The following is a 23609-nucleotide window of genomic DNA, read 5'->3' as shown; positions in this document are numbered from 1 at the left end:
TTGGTTACTAGCCTCCATTTTATCCAAGGCATCTTCAAGGAACGGTGCCTCAGAAAGGCAGCATCCATTATTAAGGACTCCCATTACCCAGGACATGCCCTCTTCTCATTGTTGCCAACAGGAAGGAGGTACAGAATCCTCAAGGCACACACTCAGCCAATCTGAAACAGCTTCTTCCCTTCTGCCATCTGATTCCTAAATGGACGTTGAACCCATGAACACCTCACTTTTTTTAAAAAAAATCATTTCTCGTTTTGCACTATTTTTAATTTAACTATTTAATATACAGTACATATATATTTGCTGTAATTGATTTATTTATTGTTTTCCTATATTATCATGTATTGTACTGTACTGCTACCACAAAGTTAATATATTTTATGACATATGCTGGAGATATTAAACCTGAATCTGATTCCGACTCTGATTCTGATTTATTTTCCCCACATTCTCATAAACTTGTCAACTCCACACAGACTGCAACCAATATCAGGACTGAAGCTTGTTCTCTGGCATTGTGAAGCAGCCACTCTACTAGCTGCACCATTGTGTTGCCCAACCAAGAGGTAAGTCTGACCAAAAATGCAAATGTCTTTAGTATGTAACGAAGAGCAGCAAATGGGATCCAAAACTGGCTCAAAAATTAAAGAATAGTGGTTTATGTTTTAATGATTTTAAGGCAGTTTACAGTGAAGATCTTTATAGTTCATTAGTTTATACCCTTGCTTTTTGCAGTTCATTTTGTGATTTAGACAAATGAAGACATAAAAAGGTTTCTAGATGATATAAAATTAGTACAGAGGAAAACCTTAGATTGCAGAAGTAAACCAATGAACTAATAAGTTGGCCAAGGAGGTGCACACTTGTGGATAGAAGACTGACAAACAGACAGAAGGTAAAGAGAGGGAATAAGGGGGGCTTTTCTGGTTGCTTGCCTGTGACTAGTGGTGTTCCGTCGTGGGTCAGGTCCGCTACCTTAATGATTTTGATGACAGAACTAATGGCTTTGTGTCTAAGTTTGCAGATGATGCAAAGATAGGTGAAGGGGCATTCAGTGTTTAGAAAGCAGGAAGGCTGCAGAAAGACTTGGACAGATTAGGAGAATGAGCAAAGAAATGGCAGATGAAATTCAGCATAGAGAAGTGTATGGTCATGTACTCTGGAAGAAGGAATAAAGGATTACAGTATTTTCTAAATAGGGAGCAAATTCAGAAATCAGAGGTGCAAAGAGACTTGGGAACTTTTGTGCCGTATTCCCTGAAGGATCATTCGCAGGCTGAGTCAATGGGGAGGAAGGGAAATGCAATGTTAGCATTTATTTCAAAAGAAATAGAATATAAAAGCAAGAATATAATGCTGAGTCTTTATAAGGCAATGGTCAGACCACCAGTGGAGTATTGTGAGCAGGGTTTGGGCCCCATATCTACAGAAGGGTGAGTTGGCACTGGAGAGGGTTCAGACAATATTTACAAGAATTATACAGGTGTTCCCACCCCCCTTTACAAAGGTAGAGTGTTCCTGTGAAACCTTTCTTAAGCCGAAATGGCATCAAGCGAAGAACCATTAATTTATATGGGAAAAATTTTTGTAAAAGCGAAAATCCTCTTTGTAATGTGAAAACAGGTTACTAACGTAGGTCGTTAGTAAAAGCGAAGTGGCGTAAAGTGAACATTCGTAAAGCAGGGGACACCTGTACTACGAATGAAATTATCATTTGATGACTTTGGGCCTATACTCACAGGTGTTAAGAAGAATGAGGGGAGAATCTCACTGAAACCTACCGACTACTGAAAGGACTGGATAGAGGGATGTCAAGAGGATGTTTTCAATAAAGAAACTGAAGAGATTAAAGACTCTGCAAACAATAATAAAGACAAGCAGCAAAAAGAGTATTTTGCATCACACCAAACTAAGCTTCAAAAGATCCCATGGATATTTTCAAAAAGATACATCAAGCCCGACAAACCAGATTTAAAATGACTGATGAACTGGATTGAAAAATAATCAAAGTTTTCTTTAGTAAGGAGTTTCATAAGTCACTTCATAAAGCTCCAAAGGGAGACGATCAGCAAAACCTCTAACAAATGGAACTAAAAGTAAATTAATGATCTTGCTTGGAAACTCGCTGAAAAGCAGAGAAAAAAAATGATTGCTTTGTATGCAAACACTCAAGATGAGATCAGTGGGGACCTGCATAAGGATCTTGCAATTCTGGAACAGTATGTAGCAACCAAGTGGCCACAACTATTAAGGAAAAAAATTAATTGATGCTATCCAAATCTTTTACAGCAATTGTTGCACATCTGATTATCAATTGATTACCACAGTTAAAGTATCTTGACCCTTTGATTCTGATTATTGGTAATAAGCTGTAACTTTCAATTCTCTGTATGTTTATAGAAATAAGAAAGGACATCCAAATAACACACAAAATGCTGGTGGAACACAGCAGGCCAGGCAGCATCTATAGGAAGAAGCACTGTCAACGTTTTGGGTCGAGACCCTTCGTCAGGACATCCAAATGTTTGGTTACGTGACCAACACCCTGGTAAGCTTTACCTGGCATTTATATAAAGAACAGTACCATCAGAATTGAAGATTGTAATAAGCTATTGAATACACTAGTCATACAGGCTGAAGTGGCGAAGATAAACCTTCCCCAAAAAGCTGCTTGCAGATCAGATGATGTCACAATTTTCAATCTGAAAAATATGCTATTGTTGGGACTAATGTTTTATATATCCATTTTCTTTGCAAATCTTTCAGCTTTCTCCACTGTCTTCTTTTGTTCAAGCCATATCTGAATCAGCTTTAACTCAAAGAGCTCTTCCTTCCCCGATTGTAAACTACTTGAGCTTTGCTTCTTTTTAGAATTAGCATGCATTCCCCAGTCTCAGGTTTTCCCTTATTATTTTCAATAGTCTTTAATTTTCGAACTCAACTTATATTTCTTTGTGTCCTTCTTTCATCAAGTGTTTTTAATGATGGTTTCCACTTCTTGAAACTATATTATGAGTTTTCATCTACACTTTACGGTAAATTCCAAAGCTCCCAAAGCAAACTTGTTTTAGAGAAATTGCTAATGTATTCTATGCACACAAGCCTATTTAGTGAGTTCAGTGCATCTCATATGCTTACTACAACTTCAACAGCAAGTGTTCCCAACTAAGAGATATGGGACAAAGCATTAAATGTCCAAAATATCAAAACATGAATTTAAACAGAAAAAAATTGAGTACTAACTAAGACTGCCTGTCAATTTATCAGGATATCCCCTCAATGTTAGGATAGGTGCAAATTACAAAAACAAATAAAGAAATGGGTCAGAACTTTATTTAACAAAGTCTTTATATTGACTTTTGTGGGATCAAAATAAGCAGCACTTTAAGAGATATTAAAAGATTCAGTACACAAGCATAACTACAGAATATGAATCTATGCACAGACAAACTGAGTTTATCCCATCTAGGTGTAAAAGACAGAATATAGTATTTTCCAAATAGTAAAAATCTAAAAAAACAGAAAGAGTAGAGGTTCAAAGGAACATTCATGTATACATATCATTAAAATGTTGTGGACACAAAGAAAATACAATGGAAATGGAAAAGATACTCAGCCACGGGTCAGTAAGGTGGGCTCAAAGAACAAAAATCCAATTTCCTCTTTTTAAACAAGTACCTACAAGATCACTTTATTAGACAAAGAATAAGTCAATTATTGTACCAATATTATAGGAAAGTTCAATAATAATCTCATTTATATTTTTTTAAATATGCATGTGCTGCACTAAACAACCTCGTTAATAGAACTCATACAAAGTGACTCAAGCCACAATAACCCACAGAAATAATTTCCCAAGAGAGATTTGACCACCTTATGTGACCAAGTAATTAATTAAACAGAATGAACTATTCTCCATAGATTAGGTACTTAAAGAATAAGGTGATAAACCTATTTATTAATAGTATAAAAGCTTACCTGTAGCTGCATAACAACATAGTTAAATTGGTCATTTCTTCCACAGCCAATAAATCTACAAACATGATCCTTCCCTATTGCCAAAAGTAGAAAGAAATCATTAATAATTCCACTTACAAATGAATGCGACTAGCACAGAAAAGGCAAGATCAACTGAAAAACCCCTGACACAATTCAACCAATGGCATTAATTATTCAGAGGCTTACGCAGTACAATGGTGTCACACCAGACAGTAGATTATAATTCATAACTCAGACAACAAAATGACACAAGAAACATGGAGGACTGTAATGGTTTGCCGACTGAGCAGAAAAGGCAGCGACGTGCGGCAATTTGGAGCTTTGAGCTGTGTCCAGTCGGAGAGATCGGAAGCCTGAGAAGCTGAAAAGGCAGTGACTCACAGCAGTTTGAAGCTTTGAGCAGTGCCTAATCAACATTCAGGATTGATTAGCAAGAACAGATTAGGGTAAAGCATGGGCAAGCGGAGCAGCCATCATTGGAATGGACAGAGTTAGGGAGGAGATTTTGTGGCTTTAGCTCTTCAATGTTTCAATGAGAGAAGGCAAAAAGCTGTAGATTAAGAGCTCCCCCCACCCCCACAGTTTATTGTTCTGCCTTCTTTATATTTCTTCAGTTAGAACAGTAGAGATGCCAGGCAAGGTGGAGGAATGCTCCTCTTGCGGGATGTGGGAAGGCAGGAGACTTCCCCCCTCCCCTCCCCTCATCTCAACAACTGTGCATGCAATTGCAGGTTCTAACACTGCATTAAGGAGTTGGAGCTGGAACTGGATGAACTCCGGATCATTTGGAGGCTGAGGGGGTGATAGATTGGACATATAGAGAGGTAGTTACACCCAAGATGCAGGATACAGGAAACGGGTTGACCATCAAGAAGGGCAAAAGGGGTTAAACAGCCAATGCAGAGTACCCCTGTGGCCATCCCCCTCAACAATATCACTTTGGATACTGTTGGTGGGGGGTGGGGAGAAATGACCTAGCAGAAGAAAGTCACTGGTCAGGTCTCTGGCACTGAATCTGACTCTGCAATTTAGAAGGGAAGGGTGGGGGTGAGCGGGGGGGGGGGGGGGGGGAAGAGGTGAGCTGTGGTGATAGGAGATAGGAGATCCGTTAGTTAAGGGAACAGAAAAGAGGTTCTGTGGACAAGAACAAGATTACCAAATGGTATGTTGTCTTCCTGGTGCCAGAGACCAGGTCATCTCAGATCAAGTCCTAAGAGGGAGGGTGAGCATCCAGAAATTGTGGTTCATGTAGGTACCAATGACATACGTAGGAAGAGTGATGAGGTTCTACATAGGGAGTTAGGTGCCAAGTTAAACAGCACAACCTCCAAAGTTGTGATCTCAGGATTGCTACCCATGTCACATGCCAGTGAGGCCAAAAATAGGAAGATTATATAGTTTAACACATGGCCATGGAGTTGTTGTAGGAGGGAGGGCATAAGATTTTTGATCATTGGGCTCGCTTCCAGGGAAGATGGAACCTATACAGAAGAGGAGGTTTGCACCTGAGCTAGAAGGGGACTAAGATCGTAATGGAAAGGTTTGCTATTGCTGCACAATGGGGTTTAAACTAGAGTTGCAGCGGGATAGGAACCAGAATGCCAGAACGGTTAGTGGAGAGGCTGTGGAGACAGATCTTGGTAAAACCTCAGACAAAGTCAGGAACCAAAAGGTTGAGCATGGTGTGATTAATGTCCTGAACTGCGTATATTTCAATGCAAGAAGTATCGTAGGAAAGACAGGACATAGATCAACACCTGAAATTATGATACTGTAGCTTTGGTTGCAGGCGGGGCAGGACTGGCAGCTCATTATTCCAGGATTCCATTGTTTTCAACGTGACAGAGCAGGAAGGATTAAAAGGAGAAGGGAAAATGTCACGGCAGTGCTCAGTCGGATCAGACTGGAGAACGTGTTTAGTGAGGCGTTATGGGTGGAACTGAGAAAGAAGAAAAGTATGACCACTTTAATGGGGGGTGTATTACAGACCACCCAACAGTCCAAGAGAATTAAAGGAACAAACTTGCAGAGAGATTGCAGACTGTTTTAAAAAATACAGGTTGTTATAGTATGTAATTTTAAATCATTAAACCGTATAACAATTACAGCATGGAAACAGGCCATCTCGGCCCTTCTAGTCCATGCCAAACGCTTTCTCTCACCTAGTCCCACTGACCCGCACTCAGCCCATAACCCTCCATTCCTTTCCTGTCCATATACCTATCCAATTTTATTTCAAATGGCAATACTGAACTTGCCTCTACCACTTGTACTGGAAGCACTTTCCACACAGTTACCACTCTGAGTAAAGAACCCCCCCTAATGTTACCCTTAAACTTTTGCCCCCAACTCTCAACTCATGTCCTCTTGTTTGAATCTCCCCTACTCTCAATGGAAAAAGCCTATCCATGTCAACTCTATCTAACCCCCTCATAATTTTAAATACCTCTATCAAGTCCCCCCCCAACATTCTACGCTCCAAAGAATAAAGACTTAACTTGTTCAACCTTTCCCTGAAACTTCGGTGCTGAAACCCAGGTAACATTCTAGTAAATCTTCTCTGTACTCTATTATATTGTTGAAATCTTTCCTATACTTCGGTGACCAGAACTGTACACAAAACTCCAAATTCGGCCTTACCAATGCCTTGTACAATTTTAACATTACATCCCAACTCCTATACTCAATGCTCTGATTTATAAAGGCCAGCATACCAAAAGCATTCTTCACCAACCTATCCACATGAGATTCCACCTTCAGGGAACTATGCACCATTATTCCTAGATCACTCTCTTCTACTGCATTCTTCAATGCCCTACCATTTACCATGTATGTCCTATTTGGATTATTCCTACCAAAATGTAGCACCTCACACTTATCAGCATTAAACTCCATCTGCCATCTTTCAGCCCACTCTTCTAACTGGCCTAAATCTGTCTGCAAACTTTGAAAGCCTACTTCATTATCCACAGCACCACCTACCTTATCATTTGCATACTTACTAATTCAAGTTACCACCCCATGATCCAGATCATTAATGTATATTACAAACAACATTGGACCCAGTACAGATCCCTGAGGCACACCACTAGTCACCAGCCTCCAACCTGACAAACAGTTATCCACAGGTACTCTCTGGCATCTCCCATTCAGCCACTGTTGAATCCATTTTACTACTTCAATATTAATACCTAACGATTGAACCTTCCTAACTAACTTTCCGTGCAGAACTTTGTCAATGGCCTTACTGAAGTCCATATAGAGAACATCCACTGCTTTACCCTCGTCAACTTTCCTAGTAATCTCTTCAAAAAATTCAATAAGTTTTGTCAAACATGACCTTCCACGCACAAATCCATGCTGACTATTCCTAATCAGACCATGTCTATCCAGATAATTATATATACCATCTCTAAGAATACTTTCCATTAATCTACCCACCACTGACATCAAACTGACAGGCCTATAATTGCTAGGTTTACTCGTAGAATCCTTTTTAAGCAATGGAACAACATGAGTGATACGCCAATCCTCCGGCACCATCCCTGTTTCTAATGACATTTGAAATATTTCTGTCAGAGCCCTGCTATTTCTACACCAACCTCCCTCAAAGTCCTAGGGAATATCCTGTCAGGAGCTGGAGATTTATCCACTTTTATATTCCTTAAAAGGGTGGTACTTCCTCCTCTTTAATCGTCATAGTTTCCATAACTTCCCTACTTGTTTCCCTTTCCTTACACAATTCAATATCCTTCTCCTTAGTGAATACTAAAGAAAAGAAATTGTTCAAAATCTCCCTCATCTCTTTCGGCTCCACACATAGCTGTCCACTTTGATTCTCTAAAGGACCAATTTTATCCCTCACTATCCCTTTGCTATTAATATAACTGTAGAAACCCTTCAGATTTATTTTCACCATACTTGCCAAAGCAACCTAGTATCTTCTTTTAGCTTTTCTAATTTCTTTCTTAAGATTCTTCTTACATTCTTTATATTCCTCGAGCACCTCATTTACTTCATGCTGCCTATATGTATTGTAGATATCTCTCTTTTTCCTAACCAAGTTTCCAATATCCCTTGAAAACCATGGCTCTCTCAAATCTTTAACCTTTCCTTTCAACCTAACAGGAACATAAAGATTCTGTACCCTCAAAATTTCAACTTTAAATTACCTCCATTTCTCTATTACATCCTTCCCATAAAACAAATTGTCCAATCCACTCCTTCTAAATCCTTTCACATCTCCTCAAAGTTTGCCTATCTCCAATCAAAAATCTCAACTCTGGGTTCAGTCCTATCCTTCTCCATAATTATATTGAAACTAATGGCATTGTGATCACTGGACCCGAACTGCTCCCCAACACATACCTCTGTCACCTGACCCATTTCATTCCCTAACAGAAGATCCAACACTGCCCCTTCTCTAGTTGGTACCTCTATGTATTTCTGCAAAAAACTATCCTGCATACATTTTATAAACTCCAAACCATCCATCCCTTTTACAGTATGGGCTTCCCAGTCTATGTGTGGAAAATTAAAATCTCCCACAATCACAACCCTGTGCTTACTGCAAATATCTGCTATCTCCTTGCAAATTTGCTCCTCCAATTCTCGCTCCCCATTAGGTGGTCTATAATACACTCCTATAAGTGTTACTACACCTTTCCCATTCCTCATTTCCACCCAAATAAACTTTCCATATATTGACTGGGACTCCCATATTTTAAAAGGACTAGATGGGATAGTTTGTGTCAAATGTGCAAATGGCTTCCTTAATCAATACATGAAAGTCCCAACAAAAGTGTGTGATTCTTGAACTGCTATTAGGGAATGAGACAGTGCAGGTGACAGAAGTTTGAGTAGGGGAACACTTTGCATTTAGTGATCACAATGCCACTAGTTTCAAAGCAAGCATGGAAAAAGATAGGTCAAGTCCGTGGGTAGAGTTTCTAACTTGGAGTGAGGCCAATTTTGGCGGTATCAGAAAAGATCGTGCATTTGGGGATTGGGACAGGCTGGTTTCTGGCAAAAGTGTACTTGGCAAGTGGGAGCCTTCAAAAGTGATAATTTGAGAGTACAAAGCTTGCCAAAATAAAAGGTAAAGATAACAGGAGTAGGGAACCTTGGTTTTCAATAAATATTGTGGCCCTGGTTAAGAAGAACAAAGAGGTGCATAGTAGATATAGGCAGGTAGGAACAAAGGGAGTGCTTATAGAGTAAAAGAAATACAGGAAAACACTTAAGGAAAAAAACAGGACAACTATAAGAAGGCTTGAAGTTGCCCTAGCAGACTAGGTGAAGGTGAATCCGAAGGGATTCTACAGATATGTTAAGAACAAAAAGGATTGCAAGGCACAAGATTGGTCCCCTGGAAGATCAGAATGGTAATCCACGTGTGGTGCCAGAAGAGATGGGGGAGATTTTAAATGGATCTTTTGCATCTGTGTTTACTCTAGAGATGGACAAAGTCTATCAAAGTGAGACAAAGCAGCATCAACTGCATGGACCCTATACAGATTATAGAGGAAGAGGTGCTTGATGTCCTGAGGAAAATTAGGGTGGATAAATCCCCAGGGCCTGAAAAGGTGTTTCCTCACACCCTACAGGAGGCAACTGCAGAAACTGCCAGTTCCTCGGAGAGATTTTAAATCATCCCAACGACAGGTTATGTGTACCAGAGGATTGGAAGATAGCCACGTTGTTCTACAGTGCAGAAATGCTCTACAAATAATCCAGGAAATTATAAACCCGTGAGCCTGACATCAGTAGAGGAAAGGTTATCGGAAGGTATTCTAAGGGACTGAATATATAGGTATTTAGATAGACATGAACTGATTAAGGATGGTCAGCATGGCAGGTCTTGTCTAGCCAATCTTAGAGAGTTTTTCGAGGAAGTGACCAGGAAAGTTGATCAATGCAAGCTGTGTATGTGGATTTCAGTAAGGCATTTGATAAGGTCTGGTGTGGGAGGTTGGTCACAAAGGTTCAGTTGCTTGGTATTCAAGATGAGATAGTTAATTGGATTAGACATTGGCTTTGTGGAAAAGCCAGAGAGTGGTAGCACATGGTTGCCTCTCTAACTAAAGGTTTGTGGAGTGCCTCTGGGATTGGTGATGGGTCCTTTGTTGTTTGTCATCTACATCAATGATCTGGATGATAATGTGGTTAACTGGATCAGCAATTGGCATTTGACACTATGACTGGGGGTGTAGTGGACAGCAAGGAAGGCTATCATGGTTTGTAGTGGAATCTGGGCCAGCTGGAAAAATGGGCAGAAAAATGGCAAATGGAATTTAATGCAGACAAGTATGAGATGTTGCACTCCAATAGGACCAACCAGGGGAGGTTTCACACAATTAATGGTAGGGCACTGAGGAGTGTGGTAGAAGAGGGATCTAGAAATACAGGTCTATAATGCACTGAAAGTGGTGTCGCAGTTAGATGGGATCATAAAGAAAGCTTTTGGCCTTCAAAAATCAAAATATTGAGTACAGGAGATGGGATGTTATTTTGAAATTGTATAAGGCATTGGTGAGACACAATCTGGAACATTGTGTGCAGTTTTGATCACCTACCTGCAGGAAAGATGTAAATAAGGTTGAAAGAGTACAGAGAAAATTTACAAGGATGTTGCCGGGTCTTGAGGACCTGAGTTATCAGTAAAGATTGTATTAAGTTAGGACTTTATTCCTTGGAGCACAGAAGATTGAAAGGAGATTGATAGAGATATACAGATTATGAGGGATATAGCTAGGGTAAATGCAAACAGGCTTTTTCCACTGAGGTGGGTAGAAAAAACCAGAGGTCATGGGTTAAGAGTGAAAGGTGAAAAGTTTGGGGGAACATAAAGGGAAGCTTATTCAACTCAGAGGGTAGTGAGAACGTGGAACAAGCTGCCAGCAAAACTGGTGCATGCATGCTTGATTTCAAAGTTTAAGAGGAGTTTGGATAAGTACATGGATGGTAGGTCCCGGTGCAGACTGATGGGAGTAGGCAGCTTTAGTGGCTCACCATGGACAAGAAAGACCAAAGGGTCTGTTTCTGTGCTGTACTTTTCTATGACTCTAAGGATAGTCTTGTTTCAATTAATCTGGAAGCACTAGTCTAAGCCAGGGGTTCTCAAATTAGGGTCCACGGACCCCTTGTTCAATTTATAGACCCCTGGTCCAAGCACTTCCATAAATTTCAAAGTGAAGTGAAAAGTTTCATCTATAAATATCTCTGGACTAATATTTTCACCAATACTTTGTTTGTAATCAAAAACTCACATTAAATGAAGAGCCAAAAACTGCAGATGCTAGAAACCTGAAATTTCAAAAGGCTGGAGACACTCAATAGATCAGGTAGACTGCATTCTGATGAAAAGTGATGCCCACCAATTCTCATTTTGGGGTCAGTAGTGGAAAGGGTGAGCAGCTTCAGGTGAGCATCGACATCTCAGAGGACCTATCCTGGACCCATCATATTGATACAATATGATCAATATTGCATTGATCACACAATGCACAGCAGAGACTATGCTTCATTAGTTTGACAAGATTTGATAAGGTCACCAAAGATTCTAGCAAATTTCTACAGATGCGCTATGGAGAGCATTGACTGGTTGCATTACTGTCTGGTGTGGAGGCTTCAAATGCATAAGATCAAAAGATGCTGCAGAGGGATGTAAACTCAGCAGCTCCATAAAAGGCACAAGCATCCCTACCAGAGGATTTCTTCAGAAGCCGATGCCTCAGGAAGCAGCATCCATTACTAATGATTCTTGCCACCCGAGATATGCCCTCTTTTCATTACTATCATCAGGGAGGTGGTACAGGAGGCACATTCAATGTTTCAGCAACAGCTTCTTGCACTCTTCCATCAGCTGTCTGAAAGGTCCATCAATGCTGCCTCACTATTCTTCCTTCAAAATATTTATTTTTTATCTCTTATACTGTACTGCTGCCACAAAGCAACAAATTTCACAACATATGTCAATTATAATAAATTTGATTCTGATTCTTGCTTCAGCATTAACTAAGTTCCCCTCTCCACAGTTGCTGCCTATTCTGCTAACTGAAGCAATTATAAGGCTTTATTTCAAGTACGTTAAAACGTAGCCTAGATACAAAGTCTGCTATTTTGACACCTATAAAACACCGCATGCACCATTTCACTAGACCTAAATCCACACAGATTACTTGGAATATGATGCATCTAGGCAATGTAAATCTATTGTGCTCATAGACCCCTTCCCTTAGACAATTGTCAAAATAGCTCAGTACTTAAAACTATTTTTGATCTAGATAATAGAATGCATTGACATTTTAATCTGCACAAACTATACCAATTCACAAAGCCTTGTCAAGAATTTATCAAGGACTGTAAAAATAATCTCTGCAGTGGTCCAAAAAGTAATGACAAGGATAAATAGCTTTGCTATAAGCAACATTTGAAGGACATTCTTCTGTGCAAAACTCTGCCAAATACAAATATACTTTGCTCACAAGAATATTTCTAATCAGCAAAATTATTGACAAACAGTGGAGAGGCTTTGGAGATTTACCAGGATACTGCCTGGTTTAGGGGGCATGTGCTATCACAAGAGGTTAGAGAAACGGGTTGTTTTCTCTGGAGCGTCAGATGTCAGATAGAGGTTTACAAGATTATGAGAGGCATAGATACAGCAGACAGAGAGTATCTGTTTCCCAAGGTTGAAATGTCTAATACTAGAGGGCATGCATTGAAGGTGAGAGAAGGTAGGATTAACCGACATGAAGGGCAAGTTTTTTTTTTACTCAGTATCGTAGATGTCTCATATGGTGTACAAACAAATACATTAGAGGCTTTTAAGAGCCGTTTAAATAGATAAATGAATACAAGATGGACAGATATGGACACGGTATGCAGGAAGGTGGGATTAGTATTTGGGTGTTTTTGATTTGCTTTTTAGCTGGAATGGCACAACATTGTGGGCCAAATGTCCTGTTCCTATGCTATACTCTTATATGTTCTTAAAAAAGTGATTGGAGTTAAAACTCCAATAAACGACTGAATCTTTGTCTACAGCTTTTACCCACAAAAACAACTTGAAGAAAGACAGAACTGTATTTGCAGTATTGTGGATCATAAAGTTAGAAGGCATAACAAAATTTATTGATGGTTAAAGGATATATAAAAAGAGGGGTAACTCAAGCAGAGTGGCCAGTGGAGAGCGGCCAGTGAGTGTGTGAAGGAGTGGAGCTCTGAGGCTTTGGCTCGAGAGGTTTTGGCAGTTGGATTGTGCAATCAAGTCAATCAAGATTTGAATAGCTCAGACTCAGCAGTAAGCAGCTGATTGGGCAATCAAGATTAATTTAATTAACTTAGGAGTTGGTAATGAAGGCAGTATAGATAGGGCAGTCCAGTGCTCCGATTGCAGGATGTGGGAAGTCAGGGGACAGCACAATTTTCTCTGATGACTACACCTGCAAAAGGTGCATCCAGCTGCAGCTCCTGTCAAACTGAGTTAGGAAACTGGAGCTGGAGCTGGATGAAAAATGATCCAGATCATTCGGGAAGCAGAGGCAGTAATAGATCGGAGTTTCAGAGAGACAGTCACCCCTAAAAGTCAGGAGACAGGTAGTTGGGTGACTGTCAGGAGAGGGAAGGGGAATAGACTGAAAGAGCAGAGCACCCCTGTGGCCGTTCCCATCAACAATAAGTATACCGTTTTGGATACTGTTGGTGGGGATGACCTACCAGGGACAAGTTGTAGTGGTCGCATCTCTGACACTGAGACTGGACTCTTCAGCTCAGAAAGGAAGGAGGGAAAAGAGGAGAGCAGTAGTGATAGGGGATTCGATAGTTGGGGGACAGATAAGAGGTTCTGTGAGAGAGATTGAGAACCCTGAATGGTCTGTTGCCTCCCTGGTGCCAGGGTCCGCAATATCTCGATCGAGTTCTCGGTATTCTCAGGAGAGAGGGTGAGCAGCCAGATGTCGTGGTCCATGTGGGGACATAGATAGTAGTAGGGATGAGGTCCTGAAGAAGGAATATAGGGAGTTAGGAAAGAAGTTAAAAAGCAGAACCTCAAGAGTGGTAATCTTGGGATTGCTGCCTGTGCCACGAGACAGAGAGGGTAGGAACAGGAAGTTATGGCAGAGGAATGTGTGGCTGAAGAGTTGGTGCAGGGGGCAGGCGTTCAGATTTCTGGATCATTGGGATCTCTTCTGGGGAAGGTCTGACCTGTACAAAAAGGACAGGCTGCACTTGAACTGGAAAGGGACCAATATCCTGGCAGGCAGGTTTGCTAGAGCCGTTGGGGAGGGTTTAAACTAGTTTGGCGGGGGGTGGGAATCAGAATGTGAGTGCAGAGATTAGGGTAGAAGGACAAAGGCATGATGCTATGTGTTCTGAGTTGGTGAGGAAGGACAAAACAGGCAGGGGACAAAACATAAATGTAACCAGTTCGAGGGGTTGAAATGTATTTCAACACTATGAGTATTAGGAATAAAGGGGATGAACTTAGAGCAAGAATCAGTACGTGGAACTACAATGTTGTGGCCGTTACTGAAACTTAGCTGGAGGAAGGGCAGGATTGGCTGATGCAGGAACCAGGGTTTAAATGTTTTAAAAGGAATAGGATGGGAGATAGAAAAGGGGTGGGAGGGAGTAGCATTACTAGTCAGGGATAGTATCATGGCTATACAAAAGGAGGACGCTGCAGAGGGAGTGTCCACTGAGCTGGTGTGGGTGGAAGTCAGAAACAGGAAGGGATCAATCACTGTGCTGGAAGTAGACTATAGGCCCCCAAATAGTCCTTGGGACACCGAGGAGCAGGTAAGCAGGCAGATTTTACAATGGTGCAGGAAATACAGGGTTGTAGTTATGGGTGATTTCAACTTCCCGCATATTGACTGGCACCTCTGACTTCAAGGTGGAAAGATGGGGCTGAATTTGTTAGGTGTGTTCAAGGATTCCTGACACAGTATGTGGACCGGCTGACGAGAGGGGAGGCCATACTGGATCTAGTTCTGGGTAATGAACCTGGTCAGGTGGCAGACCTCTTGGTGGGGGAGCATTTTGGTGAGAGTGACTACAATTCCCTTAGCTTCAGCATAGCTATGGAAAAGGATGAAAATAAAAAAAATGGAAAGTGCTTAAATGAGGAAGGGCTAACTATGAAGGGATGAGCCAGGAACTAGCAAAAGTAAATTGGAAACAGATGTTCAAGGGTGAAAGCACAGAAGTAATGTGCAGGAAATTTAGGGACCACTTGTGCTGGGTTCAGAATAGGTTTGTCCCACTGAGACAAGGAAAAAATGGTAGGAAAAGGGAACCGTGGCTGACGAAACACTTGAGGCAACTCGTCAAGAGGAAGAAGGAAACATATGTTAGATATAAGAAGCAGGAAGCAGGAGGGGTTCATGAGAAATATAGGGTAGCCAGGAAGGAGCTTAAGAAAGGAGTTAGGAGAGCTCGAAGGGGGCATGAGAAGGCCTTGGCATGTACGATTAAGGAGAACCCCAAAGCGTTCTATGCATATGTGAAGAACAGAAGGATGACAAGAATGAAGTGAAGGATAAAGGAGGCAACATGTGCCTGGAGGCGAAGGAAGTTGGGGAGGTCCTAATTGAATACTTTGCTTCAGTATTCACAAGTGAAAAGGACCTTGATCAGAGTGAGGTCAAAATAGAACAGGGCTGTCTGCTGGACAATGTGGAGGTTAAGGAAGAAATGTTGGATCTTCTTAAAAACATCAAGATTGATAAGCCCCAGGGCCTGACATGATATACCCCAGGTTGCTGTGGGAAGTGAGAGATGAGATCGCTGGAGCAGTAGCTATGATTTTTTTTAATGCATTTCTATAAACCAACTACAAACAAAAAAAACCCCAACAGCAAAGTGAAGATTAATGCAGTACAAAATAAACATATCAATTGTATAATTCATTAACAATAAGGAAACAGCACCCCGAATAAAATCATATAAAGTTAGTATCCTCCCCACCCTCCCACTGTAAAACTCCAGGACAACCATTACAATATGTGAAATAAAAGAGCATTCAACCCCCCCAAAACTGTAAATATAAATAAAATAATAATGCCTACTACCAAAACTATAATGTAATTTCTATCAAAAAGAAACCATAAAACTTAGAGAGAAAAAAAGCTGAAAGAAAGAGATTTAAAAGAATAAGCTTAATCTAAGGAGGAGTTATGAAAATATTCAAGAAAAGGTCCCCACACCTTATGAAATCTTGTGTCCGAATAAGAAGTGAGTAATGAATGTTTTCAAGGTCTAAACAGGACATAATATCATTAAGCCATTGAGCATGAGTGGGTGGGGCAACATCTCTCCACTTAAGGAGAACTAAGCGTCTACCAAAAGAGAGGCAAAACATAATGTTCGACGTTTGGTCGGACTCAAATGCATGTCTGCCTTACCCAAGGTACCATAAAGGGCAATCAGAGGATTAGGTTCTAAGTGGCAATTAAGAATATGGGATAAAGATAAAAAATACTTCTCTCCAAAATTTCTCTAGACTAGGACAAGCCCAGTACATATGGATAAGAGATGCCTCGCTACCTTTACACCTGTTACAAACAGGACTAATGTCAGGATAAAACCGCAACAATTTAGTTTTAGACATGTGAGCCCTATGTACAACCTTAAACTGTAAAAGACAGCGAGCACACAAAGAGGTTGAATTAGCTGACGAAAGAAGTGAATCCCAAACCACATCAGATAAAGAAATATTTAAATCATGCTCCCAAGTAGTTCTAATTTTATCAAAGGGGTCACTCCTCAAGGTCACTAATTTATCACGGATAAAAGATATTAAGCCTTTGCTCAATGGATTAATACAAAGAAACAGGTCCACAAAGTTTTTCTCGGGCATCTCAGGAAAATTAGACAATAAAGGGTTAATGAAAAGTCTAATTTGAAGGTATTTAAAGAAATGGATATTAGGTAGGTTAAACTTTGCAGACAATTGCTGAAAAGTTGCAAAACGATTATCTATGAAAAGATCTTCAAAGCGCCTAATGCCAATCATGAAATGTTGAGTCTTGCATGGAAGGTAGGAAAAGATGGTTATGTAAGACAGGACTAGAGAGAAATCCCATGAAAGCCATTAAATTTTCTAAATTGAGCCCATATTCTCAGAGTATGTCTAAAAAGAGGATTAACATTAGTCTAGGTAAGCGACAAGGAAGTGCAGATCCAAGTAGTGCAGAAATAGAGATATTCTTAGTAGAGTTCAACTCCATTGCCACCTATTTTGGACAATCAGAGATTATATTTTAAAAAAAGGACCAAAAAGTAAGACAGCGAATATTAGCTGCCCAATAATATAAATGGAAATTAGGTAAAGCCATACCACCCTTTTTTAGATTTTTGGAGGTAAGCTTTATCAAGTCTAGAATGTTTGCCCTTCCATAGATAGGACAAAATGATAGAATCTAACGAGTCAAAAAGAGCTTTAGAAATAAAAATTGGTATAGACTGAAACAAGTATAAAAATTTAGGATCTTTGATCTATGATCTTTGAATCCTCTTTGGCTGCAGGGGAGGTGCCGGAGGATTGGAGAATGGCAAATGTAGTTCCCTTGTTTAAAAAAAGTAATAGGGAGAATCCTGGGAACTACAGACCGGCAAGTCTTGCGTCAGTGATCTGCAAACTATTGGAAAGGATTCTTAAGGATAGGATCTACGAGCATTTGGAGAAGTACAGTCTACTCAAGGATAGTCAACATGGCTTTGTGAAGGGAAGGTCATGCCTCACAAGCCTAATTGAGTTTTTTGAAGAGGTAACAAAAGAAATTGATGAGGGTAGGGCGGTAGATGTGGTCTACATAATTTTAGCAAGGCATTTGACAAGGTCCCCCACGATAGACTCATCCAGAAAGTCATGAGGCATGGGATCAGTGGAACCTTGGCTGTTTGGATCTGTCCTGGGACCCCTGCTCTTTGTGATTTTTATAAATGACCTGGATGAAGAGGCGGAAGGATGGATGAGTAAGGTTGCGGATGACACGAAGATTGGAGGAGTTGTGGTTCGAGCTGTGGGCTGTCAAAGGTTATAAGAGGATATAGACAGGCTGCAGAGTTGGGCCGAAAAATGGCAGATGGAGTTCAATCCGGAAAAGTGTGAGATGATGCATTTTGGAAGGACACACCAGAAGGCTGAATACAGGGTTAATGGTCGGTTACTCAAGAGTGTGGATGAACAGATCCATACATTTGAGCTTCAAATCCATACACCCCTCAAGGCCGTTGCATAGGTTGATAGGATAGTTAAGAAGGCCTATGGGATGCTAGGCTTCATTAATAGGGGGATTCAGTTCAAGAGTAGAGAGGTCATGTTGCAACTCTACAAATCTCTGGTGAGACCGCACTTAGAGTATTGTGTTCAATTCTGGTCACCTCATTATAGAAAGGATATGGAAGCTATGGAGAGGGTGCAGAGGAGATTTACCAGGATGTTGCCTGGTTTGGAAAACAAGTCTTATGAGGGCAGGTTAGCAGAGCTGGGTCTTTTCTCTTTGGGGCATAGAAGGATGAGAGGGGACTTGATAGAGGTTGACAAAATTATGAGAGGCATAGATAGGGTGGATAGCCAGTACCTGTTTCTCAGGACACCAATAGCAAACACCAGAGGGCATATGTACAAAGTTAAGGGAGGGAAGTTTAAGGGAGACATCAGGGTAAGTTTGTTTGTTTGTTTGTTTTTTTATAAACACAGAGGGTTGTGGGTGCCTGGAATGACTTGCCAGGGATGCTGGTGGAGGCTAAAATGTTAGGGGTATTTACAAGCCTCTTGGACAGGCACATGGATGAAAGAAAAATAGAGGGTTACGGGGTAGTGTGGGTTTAGTACTTTTTTTTAAGGAATATATGGGTCGGTACAGCATCGAGGGCTGAAGGGCCTGTACTGTGCTGTAGTGTTCTAGTGTTCCAGTGATATTGAAAAGTGAGCTCAACAGATTGAGTGGTTTTGCACTCTGCATCTACAACTGAAGATCAAAATATTCGTTTCATGCTGAGTGATCACATATGATGTACAAAATAGGAGGGGGGGAGAGAAGTAATTTTGTTAATATTTAGAAAAAGATTCATGCAGTGTAAAACACCCCTGCTAATGTCTCCTATACATAGTGCAAAAACCTCAAAAACCCTTATATAAGATTTCCCAAGGAAGATTCTAATCCCCTCACACAGCCAGGAAATCAATTTATTGATAAACTATTGTTGATTACATAATTTTACTCTGCTTTGTATTATGAATTAGGCACTTCAGTTTAGGTGCAGCATCTACTGATTTTTGCACAATAAGTAGTACATACACTTGTACAGATTAGGAACAAGCTAGTGTACCCAGTCCCTCAAATCTGCTTGGCCATTCAATTTCAACTCTATATTCTCATTTGCCCAGAGTAACCTTCACCCTTTGCTTATCAACTATCTATCTTTGCCTTAAGTACTTGTAAAGTTAGCACCCACCAAAGACTAACAGTCTTTGGAAAGAAAGTTCACCACACCGCTCTTAATTGGGCAGCCCTTTATTACTACCACAAGCAATTATGCAGATGCTCGAAATCCAGAGTAACACACAAATTTCTTGAGAAATCAACAGGTCAGGCAGCATCTATGGAAAGGAATAAACAGTCAATGTTTTGGATCTAGACCCTTCAGCAGGACTGGAAAAGAAAGGAAGAAGAAACTAGAATAAGATGATGGGGGTGTTGCGGAAAGGAGTAGAAGTTAGAAGGTAATAGGTGAAGCCAGGTGGTTGGGGGAGGGATCCTGGGAGGCGATAGTGGAAAAAGTCTGAAAGAGGAATCTGATTGGAGAGTGAAGTGGACATGGGAGAAAAGGATGAAGAAGGGACACAAGGGATAAGTGATAAGCAGGTGAGGTGAAATAAGAGATATGGGGGGTAGACAGAGTGGAAATTTTTTTTAAAGGGGGAAGGGAGAAATTACTGGAAGTTAGAGAAATTAATAATTGTGCCAACAAGTTGGAGGCTTCCAAGTGTTGCTTCTCCCAATTGAGAGTAGCCTCGTTGCGGCAGTAGAGGAGGCCAGGAGCAGACTTGTTGGAATGGGAGGGCAGATTGGAATTAAAGTGGTTAACCATGGGAAATCCTGCTTTTTGCAGATGGAGTGAAGGTGCTCAAAGTGGCCCCCCAATCTACATTGGTCTCACGAATGTAGAAGAGGTCACATCAGGAGTGCTGGATACACTGGACAACTCCACCAGCTTGGAGGACTGTTTGGGTCCCTGAATGGAGGTAAGGGAGGAGGTGAATGGGTAGATGTAGCACTTCTTCCACTTGCGGGGCAAAAGACGTGCTACACCTACCCATTCACCTCCTCCCTTATCTCACCTCCATTCAGGACCACAAATATTCCTTCCAAGTGAGGCAACACATCTGTCAGGGTCTTCTACTGTTCCCAATGTAGATTGGGGGACTGCTTTGCAGAGTACCTTTGCTCCACTGCAAAAAAAAAGGAGGATTTCCCAGTGGCCAAGCATTTTAATTCCAATTTCCACTCTCATTCAGGTATGTCAGCCTATGCCTCCTCTACTGCCACAATGAGGCCACTCTCAGGGTGGAGGAGCAACAGCTCATATTCCATCTGGATAGCCTCTAGTCTGATAACATACACATTGATTTCTCTAACTTCCGATAATTTTCTCCCTTCCCTCTTCTTCCTTTCCCCAATCTAGCCCCCCTTGCCTCTTCTTCTCACCGCGTCTATCACCTCCTCCTGATGCCCCTCCTCCTTCCTTCTCCCATGGTCCAGTCTCCTCCCATAACAAGTTCCTCCTTCTTTAGCCCTTTATCTTTCCACCTATTACCCCCCCACCCAGCTTCCCACATCATCCCCCTCCCCCACCCACATAACTTCATCTATCACCTTCTACTCCTCCTCCTCCCCTCAACATCCTATTCTGGCTTCTTTTCTTTCCAGTCCTGATGAAGGGTCTTACACTAAAACATTGAGTGTATATTCATTTCCATAGATGCCACCTGACCTGCTGAGTTCTTCTAGTTTTTTTTTTGCGTGTTACCCTCTTTATTAGCCCAGTTGTAGGTTCTATCTCAGGAGGAAACATCCTGCCAAATCAAATTTCTGGTAATGCCACTAGCCTCCACCCCCCCCCCCCCACCATTTCCCATTCCCTTTTCCCTCTCTCACCTTATTTCCTTGCCTGCCCCATTGCCTCCCTTTGGTTCTCCTCCCCCTTTTTCTTTCTTCCATGGCCTTCTGTCTCTTTCACCAATCAACTTCCCAGCTCTTTACTTCATCCTTCCATCTCCAGGTTTCAACTATCAGCTTGTGTTTCACTCTCCCCTCCACTGACCTTTTAAATCTATTCCTCAGCTTTTCTCTCCAGTCAATGCTGCCTGGCCTGCTGAGTTCCTCCAGCATTTTATGTAAGTCTAAATGTTGCTCTTTATCTCAAGGGAATTAGATTGCAAACTGAGAAAGTGCTGATCAGATCTCATCTGTAACTGTTGTTTTCTCAGAAAGGACATGTTGCTCTAGGATACTGTGAGACCTTCACTGAAACAATGAAGATACTCCAAAATATCTAGGTTTAACCATCAACCTAGTTAGCGTAGGCTGGCACAGAGTGGTATGATAGCATAGCAGGTATCATAATGTTATTAAAGTGCCAGCAACCCAGTTCAATTCCTTCCACTGTTTGCAAGGGGTTTATATGTTCTATCCATGACTACGTGGGTTTCCTCTGATGCTCCAGTTTCCTCCCACATTCCAAAGACAGAGGTTAGTATGTTAATTGGTCATATGAGTGTAATTGGGCAGTGTTGGCTGATTGAGCCAGAAGAAGCTTTTAGAGTGTTGTATCTTTAAATAAAAATAAATTAAAAAAACAAAATTAAAACATAAAACTGGCCAAATGTATAATTCCTGAAGGCCTGCTGGTGTAACAGCTAGTCAAATGAGAATTGGCAGCTTCATCATTACCATGAAGGATAACCACATTGCAGGTTTATGAGTAGCTCAGTCATACTGTTGAGTCACATTGTAACAAGAATACAGAACTACTGGTGACAAGACACAAATGATGGGTCATTACTTAATACATCCTGACTTGGAATACAGCAGCTGACAAACCACTTTTTGCTGGTGAATGTCAGCTGAGGAGGTGGTTGAATCATGGTAAGCTTATTTCCAGGAACTGATAAAGTAACTGACCATCAGTTTGTTGTCATCTTGAGCTAGGAAGAGATTCACTGATCCCAAAAAATAACAACACAAATACACAGACAGGTTTTAAAGGCTTACGACATATTCATTAGTTAGGGTATGAGAACAAGAGTTGGGACGTCATGTTACAGCTGTACCAGACATTGTTGAGACAGCACTTAAAGAATTATGTACAATTCTGGTTGCCATACTATTGGAAGGATCTGATTAAGCTAGAGAAGGAACAGAAAATATTCACAAGGATATTGGCAAGACTGGGCAGCTTGAGTAACAAGGAGAATCTGGACAGGAGACTGAGGTATAATCTTATAAAATCATAAGGGGGATAGATAGGGTGGACGGTCACAATTTGTTTCCCACTGTAGGGTAGTCTAACAATCAGATGCTGTAGATTTAAGGTGCAAAGATTTAAAGGGGGCCTGAGGGGCAAGCGTTTCCAAGCAGAGTGCCATAGGGATAGACAAGTCAGGCTGAATAGTCTATTCCTATGCATTAAGACCTTTACCCAAGATCCATCTGGAACCTCATTCAAACATAGGCTCCTTCTGATGTCTTGTGTCCAGAGCTCTGTACACATCACCTTTCTGTCTGAAATCTTTCATTTCTGCCTGCATTCTGGGAGAAAGTACCATCGATTACTTAAACTCTCAGCTCTGGATGACATTTTCCTTCCAGTTCTAGTTCATTTAGACAAACTTATCTGGCAGCTGTTTCATTTATGAGTGCAGAGCTTGCATTTGTGATAACCTTTACCCCTATCAGATTTTCAGCCCATATTATTATCAGCTCATACAATACCTCTCTTCAAGTACAAAAAAAATCTGCTTTGTACTTCTTTGCACTATTTGGGCTTTAGCTTTCAGTTGTGGTAACCATTGTTTGGTCATACGGTTACCCCTTACATTGTCTCATTCTAAAATTCTCAGGTATGTTGAACCTTTGTCAGACCTTTTACACCCAATTCCATATTAGCAAATATCTGTGTAGTGCATTTGGTCCATTTCCTCTATAGCTGGATTTAAATTTCATGGTTTAAATTTCATCATATTCTCTCAGACACCAATGGAACAATGTAGTACTCTTTTCTATGCTCCTAGTCTTGTTTGTTCTAATTTTTTTTTAAATTTAGAGGTACAGTACGGAATAGACCATTCCAGCCCACCCAGCTCAGTCACCCAGCAAACCATCGATTTTAGTCCTAGCCTATTCATGGACAATTTACAATAACCGTTTACAACTGGAGTACTTAGAAGAAACCCACATGCACACAGGAAAGAACGTACAAACTTGCTTGCAGAGAACATCAGAATTGAACTTTGAACTCCAATGCCCCGCGCTCTAATAGCATTGCACTAACCTCTATGTTACCATGTCTTCCTTTGCATTTCAAATATTTACACATTT

The 23609-nt window shown here is 41.0% G+C and overlaps 1 protein-coding gene across 4 annotated transcripts in view; it reads right to left on the bottom strand.

Moving 5' to 3' along the window:
• LOC140725256 (tau-tubulin kinase 2-like) overlaps positions 1-23609 on the bottom strand; it is a 363522-nt gene that overhangs the window by 211674 nt on the left and 128239 nt on the right. For all 4 annotated transcript variants that reach the window (XM_073040487.1, XM_073040490.1, XM_073040489.1 and 1 more), the window contains exon 4: positions 3979-4052. In XM_073040487.1, the coding sequence (XP_072896588.1) occupies positions 3979-4052 (74 nt within the window). The remainder of the gene's footprint in view (positions 1-3978; positions 4053-23609) is intronic.

Source organism: Hemitrygon akajei, chromosome 3, assembly GCF_048418815.1.
Source record: "Hemitrygon akajei chromosome 3, sHemAka1.3, whole genome shotgun sequence".
Classification (NCBI taxonomy): Eukaryota; Metazoa; Chordata; class Chondrichthyes; order Myliobatiformes; family Dasyatidae; genus Hemitrygon; species Hemitrygon akajei.
Note: the sequence above shows the minus strand (reverse complement) of the source record. Positions and strands in the feature narration are given on the sequence as shown.